A 12,849-nucleotide genomic window follows, 5' to 3' on the forward strand; every position below is an offset into this window, starting at 1 on the left:
CAGAGCAAGTGCAGTATATTCTGTGCTAAGGTTATATAATGACAGAACTAGCCCAAGCAACAGGGGGCTTGAGGAGGGAGAGACAGAAGGCATGAGTGCTAATTCAACAAAATGAAAATCACTTCCAGGAATCTCTCTCCAGGACTTTGAAGCAAAAAGAAAGGTAGTTTTACCTAAAATAATCAATGTGAATATCAGTAGCTCTAAGGATAGGGAGGAAATCACCTAATAATGTGCTCATTATTCACAGATTTTTTTTCAAGTCCCCATTGAAAAGTGCCATCCCATTATCAGGTTACAAGAGTGACATCTAGTGGACACATAATACAATGACCGAAAGTATTTTACATGTACTTTAGACCAGGGCATCTCAAAATCTAACATGAACATGAAATCACCTGAGAATCTTGTTAAAATACAGATTCTGGTTCAGTAGAATAGACTAGAATCTATTATTTCTAACAAGCTACAGGTAATGCTGATGCCACTACTCCATGGACCATTAAGAGAGTGGCACGGACCTAGAACAGTTCATACCTGCTTTTACCCTCAGGAAAGAAAAGAGGTAAGGGACATTTGAGAATCATCACTTCCAGGTTAAAATTAGGTCAGATAAATTATTACCATGATTTTTTTTAAGTTCCTGGTTCATTCGCCCAACTCAGCCTGCACACTTATGGTCTCCTGTCTGAGCAGAGTCCTGAGGCCAACACTCCTCATCCTAAATACCACCAACAAAACTAAGAAGGAAAAGAGCTTACTTCACAACCATATTTATTTGTGACATGATTTTCTCAAGTCTCAGGTTCACTTCAGAACTTAACATCTTGTAAGTTTTCTTTCATTGTTATTATTTTATTTGCTCAATATCAAATTATATTATAATAGTAATTTGAACCATATCAGAACTCAGTTCTTTTTCCCTCAGGTAACCCAAACCTGAGCAGGAAGCCATTGGGGTAATGTCTAGGCACTAAGCACACCTCCTCAGAATTTCAACAATATTTTGCCTGGACATTCCTAAGTACAGAACAGGATGTGTGACTATATCCAAATCCAACTGTCTCCAGAACCCAGTCCTATGTGATTTATCTGAGCCAAAGAGCCTTGACCTCCATGCAGAGCCCCCACACTAGACTCTTAGCTGTAAGGTAATGTATGAGCTCTGTCACCCAGTTGATCTGTCAGGCCCCACTCAGACTCCTCCTCAGCTAGATGAAACCCTTTGGTTCTAGGCCACAGTGCTAGGAGCCATCAACATTGAGGAAAATCAGTCTCTCTTTCCCCAAACACACACAGAACCATGTACAAAACCCACTTTCTAGTCTAGGAGAATCCTTTAGTACAAACAGATTGATCCAAGACAAATAATCTTTTTTTTTTTTTTAAGCAGTGGGATTCCTATTTCAAACAAAGAAAAGTGGACCTGTTTTGGCTGAAATAGAATTAGAGTACTTGGAGATCTAACTATCTGATTTCTCCCCAGCCTGCCCCTCCCCATACTCTAAATACTCCTCTTCAGGCCTTAAATACTCCTTCTCACCCCAAATCCCACCCCAGCTACTACCCTCACAGAAACACAGTTTGAAAACCAGAAACTGTGAGTCTCACAACAGTTCAAACCATCCCAAGCTCCCATATCGCTCAAGGACAATATTGTTCTCATTACCACAGACAGAGCTAGAAATATCTGTTTCACTAGAACTTGACTTAGCTATGATTCTAATAGTTTCAGCATCTGCAATCAAAGGATTTATTCAAAAGATGTACAACTTGATTTCCTGATGGAAATCTGCTTTTAAGTCATAATTAAGGATGTTTGTGATGGGTCAACAACAGAATTGTTTCTACATCTTCAATTATTCTTGGCAGTCCCAAAGGGGAAAAGTAAGTAGAGGAAAATGTCACATAATTCTTCCTCAAAAGTGGGACAAAGACAGAAAATGAAATAACATGCCAGTGTCAGTAAGTAGCCCTGCATCACCTGCCTATTGTTAGAATCCTATTACACCATTTACTTGCATATGACCTTGGGCGAGTTGGTTACCTAACCTCTCTATGCCTCAGTATCCTCATCTGAAAGTGAGGACAACAGCAATATTTCAGAGGGTTGTTGTGATGACTGAATTAATATAGGTAAAGTAGTTAATAACTAACATGGAGTAATCATTCAATAAATGTTACCTCTAGTGATGGTTATAACTATTAATATATTATTAAGAGTAATGACTATTAATATTATTCAAAATGGTGTTTAATTCTCTTGGATAATTTTAGCCAAGTTTTTTTTATTATTCTTTTTTTTAATTCAAATATAATGAACATGCAGTGTTATATTAGTTTCAGGTATAGAGTAAAATGATTCAACAATTTCATAAATTTCTCAGTGCTCACCAAGGTAAATATACTCTTAATCTCCTTTATGTATTTCACCCATTCCCCCACCACCTCCCCTCTGGCAACCACCAGTGTGTTCTCTGTATTTAAGAGTCTGGTTTTTTCTGTTTGTTTGTTTACTTGTTTTGTTTCTTAAATTTCACACGAGTGAAATTGTATACTTGTCTTTGACTTATTTCACTTAGCATTATTCCCTACGGATCCATCCATGTTGTTGCAAATGGCAAGATTTCATTTTTTTTATGGTAATATTCCATTATTTATTTATTACCATATCTCCTTTATCCATTCATCTATGGATGGACACTTGGGCTGCTTCCATATCTGGGCTAATGTAAATAATGCTGAAATAAACATAGGGGTGCATATATCTTTTCAAATGTGTGTTTTCATTGTTTTTGGCTAAATACCTAGCAGTAGGAGCTACTGGATCACATGATAATTCTGTTTTTAATTTTTTTTAGGAACCTCCATACTGTTTTCCACAGTGGCTGCACCAATTTGCATTCCCACCATCAAATTTTAGCCAAAATTGATAGGTATAAACAACATACAATCCCATCAATTCTGCTTATATATTGAGAATATTGAGAATGCAAGAGAAGTTGATAAAATCCTAAATGAATTTCAGGTATATTTCTTAAGATACATTGCCTGTCCTTGTGTTTCTATTTTACCTCTTAGTAAAATGCATTAAAAAACCATATTGGGATGCCTGTGTGGCTCAATCGGTTAAGCATCCCACTCTTGATTTCAGTTCAGATCATGAGCTTGCAGTTTGTGAGACTGAGTCCCATGTCAGGCTCTGTGCCAACCGCGTGAGGCCTGCTTGGGATTCTCTCTCTCCCTCTCTCTCTCTCTCTCTGCCCCTCCCTGCCTCTCTCTCTGTCTCTCTAAAGAAATAAATATTTTTTTTAAAAAAAAGACTGTATTTGTCAATTGGAGGCAATTCTGATTTTTAAAAAGCACATTAGTTTTTGAACAGTCATAACTACATTTATTCTTTGTGCAATATGCTCTCCTTAAACATCATATTGTCAAATTTCTTTTAAACTTCAGAATTTTATTTTAAACTAAAGAAAGCTGAACTTTTTCTAAGGAGAAGCCCAGAGAGTGGCAACTATTATGCCAGTAGCTGGCATATTTGCCCTAATTTTATCTGCCTGTTGGACTGCCCAATTACCTATATTCTTAGGACTGTGGCAAAGTCCAGGCCAACTGGCTTCAAAGTAACCAGAATCTCCAAATAAAAATTTTTGTTTTGCTTTAACAAGAATCCAAAATTCATAAGAACTGAGGCACACACATAAGCTTTATAGCAAATACTCCAAAGCTACCTTGCCAAAAGCTGTAGAATAAAGGATGTGGGAGATATTCAGATAATTCATGCCTTAATTTACCCAAAAAAAAAAAAAAAGACAGACATTTGAATATTCTAACTTGTCACTACTAAGTAATCCAAAAGTTTTCAGAAACCTCAGAGATGCAATCTAATGTATTTCCTATCACCAGCACTTTTGTTTCAAATAAATCCCCAGGTATTTTTTTACTGGGTAAACATTATCAAAGTTCATTGCAATCTTAAGATTACAAGAACAGATGTTTAAAATATTCTCTAATTCTCTCACTTTTTAAAACTGGAGGACAAATCACCGTAATTTTTGGCCCTCAAAGGGAAATGTAACTTTTATAGAGATAGGTTCTCATCTTGTGGGCTTCTCAGAGATTATTTCTGAAAATCATTTTTGTCATGTTTCATTTTGCTAACTATGAATATATACTAAATCTCAATTAACCAGACAATTCGATAAACAAGAAGCCCTATTCCCCTTGACAACTCAATGATATTGCGATATATGATTCTCCTCAAACTATATTTCTTTCAAGAAGTTGTTGAGAGTAAATTCTCAAACTAGATTTCTTTCAAGAAGTTGTAAGAGAGTTCTCAGCACAAGGAGAAAAAAAATTTTTTTCCTTTTTTCTTTTTCTCTTTTTTTTTTTTTGCAACTACAAGAAAAAATGGACATTAGCTGAATCTATTGTATTATCACTTCACAATATGTGTAAATCAAACCATCACACTGTACACCTTAAACTTATACAGAAATGTATGTCAATTATTCCTCAATACAACTGGGGAAAAAAGAATGGTACATTTTGGCAGTGGTACAACTTGCAATTTCTTCAAAAGATCTAAGAACAGTTTTCTGTTTTCTAAAACAAACAAAAATACCACAGCATGTTGCTCTCCTTTCCATCTTGAAAAGAAAGAAACAAATTAAAGTAGAAATTCCATTATGAAAGAAATTCGGCTATGTATCTTTATTCTTTATTTACTCTGCCCCTCCACTGCCATGGATAGCTTTCACAGAGATTATTTCGTAGTTTCCTAGAAACTTTCACAAAGTAATAAGTTCAACTACAGAAGTAATAATAGGAGCCACCTTCCACTGAATTCTTACAAGAGTCTGGTACTGCAGCAAATATCCAGCGTATGCTATTCCATTTAATTCTTTCAGACAAACATGGAAACTACTATCATTATCACCTTGTTGTGTGGGAAGCAGCTAACACTAGTGATATCAAAAGACCTGTTCGAGATTTCACAGTCAATAAGGGGCAGAGCCAAGTTACGAAACCTGGTCTGACTCCCAAGTTCAAGCTCTCCCAACCATGCCTGCTGTAGTGCTTCTGACCTCCTTGAAATCAAAGGCCCAGTTCTTCCTCATCTGGAAGCCTTCGAGAACTAAAACACTGCCTATTCCACTGGAGGCTCAAGAAACGGTTTAACTGAAAAATCAAGAGTCATTTGAAAGCATACGTTGAAAACATGATGGAAACCTACCATTAATTGCCCCATAGCTCAAAATTCAAATGTACTTCAATGTCATTTATTAGGTTTGATGCCTTCCAGAATCATAATAAATAGGTCATTTGTCAAGATGATGGAAAAATATGAGAAGAATTCTACCATCTATCAAAGAAACTAAAAGACAGGCATCCACAATGTATCAAGCACCAAAAGAACTACTAGTTTAAATATAGAGGGAAAGGAAGCAAGTTTTAGAAATATTAAAACCATGGTTCTGAACCAGGGTCTCGGATTTTCTACCAATGGCCACAACAAAGTTGCTTTCTCTCTCAGTCTCCCTTTCATCAACATATTTACATATATATAACTTTTACATATGTGAGTATATATATATAATTTATATAAAGTATATATTATGTAAATTTATCATATAATTATATATTATTTATTATATAATGAATATATAAAAATTTATATAATTTACATAATATATAATCATTGTTTCAATGGAAGCCAGCATGATTATTTTACTGTTATTTACTAATACATCAATGAAATTAAATACGCAATATAATCATATGCCTGTTTAAAGTATACTTTCAAATTCCAGTGAATGCTTTAGTGTGACTATGGTAAAAAAAAAAAAAAGTCACACAAGAAGAGACAGATATATATCATTTACATTTTCACTTTTTACAAAATCTTAACATGGGCGAAAAAAAAAGATTCCCAAGGTTACCTAATCTGTTATGATTTAACAGCATTTTAACGTTTTCTAAGGAATGATAGCAAAGTACTGCATCTCTTCAAACTTGGAATTTACTGCCTGTCTGAGTCTCTGCTTGTGCCAAATTAAATATACAGTATAATGTCCATACCAGAAATAACAGAGCAAGCTTCCTGCTCTATTCCTTGGTTGAATGAGCCCAAACTGAAGAAAAGGAGACATGATTTTATTTAATCATCTAAATAATTGTTTTCTTCAATTTCTTGGTTTAGAGGGTACTCCAGAAAAAGGAAGCTTTAAAAGAAATTGCCATGTGAATTCTCAGGCCATTTAGAGGAAAGGTTTCTTTTGAAGGCCCTACATTTGAAAGCCTCAAGAAAAAGCATAAAAAGAGTAATATTAATGAACTGCTCAGAAAGTCAACTTCCCTGAGCTATTCCACAGCACCCAAATGGCTGAGGACTGAGGACTGTAAAATCTCTTTGCCTGTGAGGTACAAATGATATTGCAAACTAGATGATGTAGTCCTTCTTCCCAGCAGATACCACCCAAAACTCTTCTGAGGAATTCTGTAATACAAGAGCACAGAGAAATGGGATGGTAAAAGGAAAAAGATGCCTTGGGGGTCTAAGGAAGGTTGCTGGGGTTTTTAAGGTGAGGAACATGATCATATGACTACCCACAGATACACAATGCAGGTGACAGAGGAGATAAAGTACAGGGGCAATGCCTTTAAATAGGTAAAATGTGGAAAGGGACAATTCATTCATTGTGACAGGAGGGAATGAAGTGAACCATAGATGGGAACACATTCAGGAGCTGGGGAGGCATGGCAAAGAAAAGATGAAATAGTTCTTTTCCAATCGCATCAATTTTCAGTGAAATAAGAGACCATCTTTGGCTAAGGATGAGGAGATGGGGGAAGGTCTGAGGACAGAGATGTGAAATGGTCATCTCAGAGAGAGAAAATAAATATGTAAATAGTGTGCCAGGATTGTGGGTAAGGATGAGGGACCACTTGAGAAAAATGATGGTGAATGGAGAGGGAGCTTGTCAACATGGTAGCTGTGTTTTCCTCTAGCCATATTCGCTACTTGAGTGTGGGCGCAGATTGAAAGGAGCATTAAGTCTAATCAGCAGTGGGCTTTTGCCACTTGAATACAAAGGAGACGGTATAGTTACCAATAATAATATAGTCATTTATTACTCATAGTGCAGCATCAATATCACCTGGAATCAGACAATGCATCTTACGATTTCTATGTAGAGATTCATATGCATGTTAAAGCTTGAGAAATACCTGAGTGGTAGTCAAGTGCAAACAGGAAAAGATCATTAAGGGCCATGGGACGCTAAAGAAATGAGATGCCAGGATGTTGCTTGGGTCATCTAAGTGGATTGTAAAGCCACCAAGACTGTTAACAGAAGAAATAACTGGGTCAAAGGAAGAGATGAATGGAGCCATGTGAGAATAATTGTGCGGGTGATAACACATAGCCTGGAAGGCTTGGAGTCCTGGTGGTGATTGAGGCAAATGTGTAAAGGATGATGGGATTGGTGTTCTTTTAAGGGAAGGAGGTAATTGTGGTTGTCTCATTCCCCAGATTGGTCTCTGTGGCAGTACATACTAATCATGAAGGCAATGCTGTAGCTGAAGAGATTGTGGGTTTTTCCCACAAGGAAGCACATAGAACTCTGTGAGCATCCCCAAGTCCTGCTGGTAGTATGGACTGGGAGAGAGATGGTCTTATCAGGAATCCAGAGGGAGCTCAGTGGGCTTCTGTTAGATCCATATACCAGCATGCTCCTTAGGGCACAGTAGCAATACATTGTTAAGCATTTAGGGCAGAGATGGCCACCCAAAGATCTGTGCTTGCACTACAGAGCACAATAATTCTGTATAAGAGTAGAGAAGTTCGTTGGTCTCCGAAAAGAAGAGGGGAGAGAAAGAGGAACAGAAAAGATGGGGAGATTCTTATGCTATTCAAGATAGTGAAACTTCCCAGTAGCAGCCAAAAGATATGGTTAAGACAGGTGAGACATCCTATCAGAGACTGTATAAGTTTCATCTATAAAATCTCCCCCTTTTCCTTGAAAATGTTCAGTATAGTCTCCTCTCTTCATGAGTATATGTGTGAATGAATCTTCTGGAGAGAGGGAGAGGGGTCAGTAAGGATCATGAGCCTGGAAAGCAGAGGGGAACATACAAACACAGGCTCCTAGCATGTTGAAGAAATATGGGAGAGACTTTTGGATACACATGGGTTATGAAATTAGGGGGATTATGATGTTAAGCATGTATGTAAAGTGCAGTGGCCCCACTGATAACCATATTACACAAGAAAACATATTCTTTTTGAAGACCAGCCAATTACTTTCTCTGCACTCTTCTCTCCCATCCCCCAAAACCCTCCTGTCTTTATAAATATAAATGTTTGAAGGGCTGAGAAACACTGGACTAATACCAATGCATTAAAAATCATCAGCATCGCATCAGCATTATGTAATTATTAACCCCTTGGGCTAGGTGTTTCTCAGAGGCAAGGCCCAATGGTAATGGTAACAAAAGAAACACTGAAATCCACTTTTTAAAAATCTGAATTCTCAGAAAAGCACCCACCAAATCTATTCAACAAGTAGCAGAATGACTATCTCAATTCTGTCTACTTTTGTTTGGTTTACTCATTTTCAGAAAGTTGGCAGTTGAAGAATAGGGAAGAATGAACACAAGTGGATAATCAACCCGAGAAGTTCAGGATTGAGGGTACATAAAATAACACACAAATGAAGGATCCTTACTTTTCAGAAATTTACATTCCATGCATTCAAGGTCTGTGATCTTTCAGATAGGGTTCAACAAGAATTAAGCAGAGTGAGCAGGGTGCCTAACTAATTCCTGAGACCATTGGGGTCTTCCATTATAGACTTTCAGCTCCAAACGCAGACAACTCAAATTAGATGCAAAGCTATAATTATTCTAGAAAACTGAATTATAATTATCCTGGCACTCACCCATAAAAATATTTCCCAAATCTATTTTAAAAATTAAAAACAGACCAAGGTCTAGAAACATATCTAGGATCCATCTTAATATGCTGGTTTCATTCAAGCTGAATTTGCATTTGTTCCTTAATCACAGTGCTGAACCGGTCCTCTACCAAGAAAAAACAGATGAATTCTGAGTTCCTGAGGAAAGATCCTAGTAGATCTTCTCTTATTTCTTACAGATAATAAAGCTGCAATCAACTAGATCAAATAAGCACAGTATCCACTTTATGTGACTGGGACAATTCTGGCAGGAAAAGTACATTTCTGTCTTCAAAGAATATATACACATGCACACACAGAGTCTCCCATATCCTTTACCTACTCTAGTAAAAGCCAAAAGTTTCTAAATTTCTTTTTACCTCACAGTAAAATAATTGACAGCATACTCAAGACTCCTGAGCACAGGAAGGACAGCCAAGGTCTATACAAAACTTTTTTTTTTTTTAATGTTTATTTATTTTTGAGAGAGACAGAGAACGAGTGGGGTAGGGGCTGAGAGAGAGAGAGGGAGACACAAAATTGGAAGTGGGCTCCAGGCTCTGAGCTGTCAGTCCAGAGCCCCAAGTGGGGCCGAACTCAAGAACCGTGAGATCATGACCTGAGCCAAAGTCAGACGCTTAACTGACTGAGCCCCCCAGGCACCCCGATATACAAAACTTTTTCAAAAGACATTCTATTTTTTCTGGGGCGCCTGGGTAGTTCAGTTGGTTAAGCGTCCGACTTCAGTTCAGGTCATGATCTCATGGTTTGTGAGTTCAAGCCTCGCATCAGGCTCACTGCTGTCAGCACAGAGCCTGCTTCAGATTCTCGGTCTCCTTCTCCCTCTGCCCTTCCCCACCACCCCCTCTCAAAAATAAATAAATAAAACATTAAAAATATATATCTTTAAAAGACATTCCATTTTTAAAAAAAATAATCAAAAAATAAACTGTAAACCTTACACTACAACACAGTGAACACATCCCTATGTGATATGATTTGGAATTATACTATAAAGCCTTCCGAGTCAAAAATGCTTTCTCCACACACCAAAAACTAAAAATACGCCTTCCATTATTAGTGATGAACTCCCACAGGTTCCAACATTTCCCTCTGCTAAAATGCCTTTGAGATGGATCTCCACAGTCAGTGATAAGTATCAATTAGTTGATGGCAACCTTTCAGCCATGAGCAAGTTTGACGGAGAGGGTATGGTTTGGAATAGAAGAAGCAACTGGAACCACAGCACTCTCCTGTCAAAGGTAGCAGGATCTGAAAGACTAGTCAACAAGGAGCAGATCAGAGTTGGGATTCATCTATTCAATACAGGTATCAAATTCCTTTTTTTTTTTTTAACACTTATTTATTTTGAGAGAGAGAGAGAGAGACAGAGGGTGAGCAGGGGAGAAGCAGAGAGAGAGGGAGACACAGAATCGGAAGCAGGTTCCAGGCTCTGAGCTGTCAGCATGGAGCCCGACTCAGGGCTTGAATTCATGAGTGGTGAGATCATGACCTAAGCTGAAGTCGGACGCTTAACCAACTGAGCCACCCAGACGCCCCAGGTATCAAGTTGCCTATCAGAGAAGTGAGAAGGCTGAATTTGATGATCTCTAAAAAGTTCAAAAATGCAGCTTTTGGTAGGTCTGGCTAGAAGTTTAGCCACAGAGGGCTAAGAAGTAGGGAACCCAAATGTCACTAACAGTGGTCATAAAAGCACTGCTAAAGAAAAAAGGGGAGGCACTCAAGAAAATGTCTTCAGGGGTACCTGGGTGGCTCAGACAGTTAAGTATCAGACTCTTGGTTTTGGCTCAGGTCATGATCTCACAGTTCATGAGACTGAGCCCCATGTCAGGCTCTGTGCTAACAGTGTGGAGCCTACTTGGGATTTTCTTTCTCTCTCTCTCTCTCTCTCTCTCCCTCTCCCTCTGCCCGTCTTCAGCTCACACTGTCTCTGTTTCTCTCAAAATAAATAAATAAAAACTTAAAAAGGAAAAAAGAAAAGAAAAGAAAATGTCTCCACTACTGTAGTTACGCCAAAAGGCACTTCTACAAGGAAATCATAGTAACGCCTCAGGGACAAGGAGAAGATACACAGAAATAGAAAGCGAAAAATTCCAGATTCACATTGGGTCACTGAATTGCTCAAATTGGTATTAAAAGAAATGGAAAAGAAGCTAGTTTTGCTGAAGGAAATAATGTTCTTAAAACTAAAAGGATGAGTAGCAGTTGTTGATGATTTCCTGGTAAATGCAAAATGCGGACTTCTGCATGCTCTGTCAAGGCCATTAGCACTGAAATGGCTACAGTAAACTTCACTCCTTCATTCAATAGATATTTACATGGTGCCTAGTCCATACTTCTGCTGGATGTGAGAAAGGATATGGTGATGAAAAAGACACCTCTAACTCTTAAACGTATTAGAGAAGATATAACAAATATATTAGTAAATACAATGAGAAATGATACTACGAAGCTAAGCAAAGGTTAAGGGTTTGGAAGAAGAGTTAGTTTCTGTTCTTATTTTATTTGTGAAAGATCACAATTCCTTCACATATTCATTCACACTAGCCAACATCAAGAATTTCTAAGGACAAGTTTAGACACTTAATAAAGAACAGCAGTTCCTGAACCATCTGCTTTGCTCTGAAAATAAAGATCCGTCACACGCGAGTTTTCATTTTACTCCAACCCTGTGAGAATATTATTGTCAGCTGGGGTAGGTAACATTTGGTTTATAACTGACATGGTGAACAAACCATGCTTTATAAAATGGCTACAATCAGTGTTTCTTTGGGGTGAAAAAAACACAAACCATCATGTGTGGCCAAAAGTCACTCACTTTCAGCAAGTTCCTTTGATCCATTTAAGTGTCCTGTTACTAATCTTCTGATGAAGAAATGTGCAAAACACAGAATTTAAAGTGAACAACAGAACCTTGTTATAGTCAGACAAAGATACATAACAGAGTATCCTGAAAGGTTTTTTTTTTCTTAGCAAGGGAAATAATTTCCCAAATTCATATCATACGAAACTGCAGATTACAGTAGCCCAACTCTATGTTGTATGTATTATTCTTACCTGGTAAGGAACAATACTGCCATGAGCTGTGCCCCATCGTTCTGCTTCCTTTTGGGCAATCAGATAATTAGCAGCTACCTGGGTCAGACAGGCCACCTACCAGAGGAGGGGGGAAAAAAGGTAGTTAACCCACAATTACGAACAGAAGGTTATACTGTGAAAGTTCTCATTTGAGTTCATTTCATGTCAGGGCAGAAGAAAGTAAAAGAGAGAAGAAACTCCAAATAGGTTAGAAAATACACAGGAGGGATGCCTGGGTGGCTCAGTTGGTTACATGTCCGACTTTGGCTCAGGTCATGATCTTGAGGTTCCTGAGTTCGAGCCCCACATCGGGCTCTGTGCTGACAGCTCAGAGCCTGGAGCCTGCTTCCGATTCTGTGTCTCCCTCTCTCTCTCTGCCCCTCCCCAACTTGTGCTCTGTCTCTGTCTCTCAAAAATAAATAAAAACATTTAAAAAATAAAGAAAATACACAGGCCACCATGCCTTCATCACGCAAAGAAAGATAGAACGGTATTACATTATTGCCTGAGACTAAGTATGAATAACATTCAGCTCCCAGAAAGATCACTGGAGGACAGGGGTGCCTGGGTGGCTCAAATCGGTTTAAGCATCCAACTCTTGGTTTTGCCTCACCACAGTTTCATGGGTTTGAGCCCCACATTGGACTCTGCGCTGACAGCGCAAGGCCTGCTTGGGATTCTCTCTCAGCCCCTCCCTTTCTCATGCTGTCTCTGTATCTCTCAAAATAAATAAATAAACTTAAAAAATAAAATTTAAAGATCAACTGAGGATGGAGGTCGACCCAGT

The 12,849-nt window shown here is 38.1% G+C and overlaps 1 protein-coding gene across 3 annotated transcripts in view; it reads right to left on the bottom strand.

Moving 5' to 3' along the window:
• The window catches only part of SUGCT (succinyl-CoA:glutarate-CoA transferase), a 755,607-nt gene that overhangs the window by 558,474 nt on the left and 184,284 nt on the right, over positions 1–12,849 (bottom strand). For all 3 annotated transcript variants that reach the window (XM_060632202.3, XM_060632197.3, XM_060632204.2), the window contains one exon: positions 12,042–12,137. In XM_060632202.3, coding sequence (XP_060488185.2) covers positions 12,042–12,137 — 96 coding nt within the window. The remainder of the gene's footprint in view (positions 1–12,041; positions 12,138–12,849) is intronic.

The sequence above is a fragment of the Panthera onca genome, chromosome A2, assembly GCF_046562875.1.
Source record: "Panthera onca isolate mPanOnc1 chromosome A2, mPanOnc1 haplotype 2, whole genome shotgun sequence".
In the NCBI taxonomy this organism is placed as follows: domain Eukaryota; kingdom Metazoa; phylum Chordata; class Mammalia; order Carnivora; family Felidae; genus Panthera; species Panthera onca.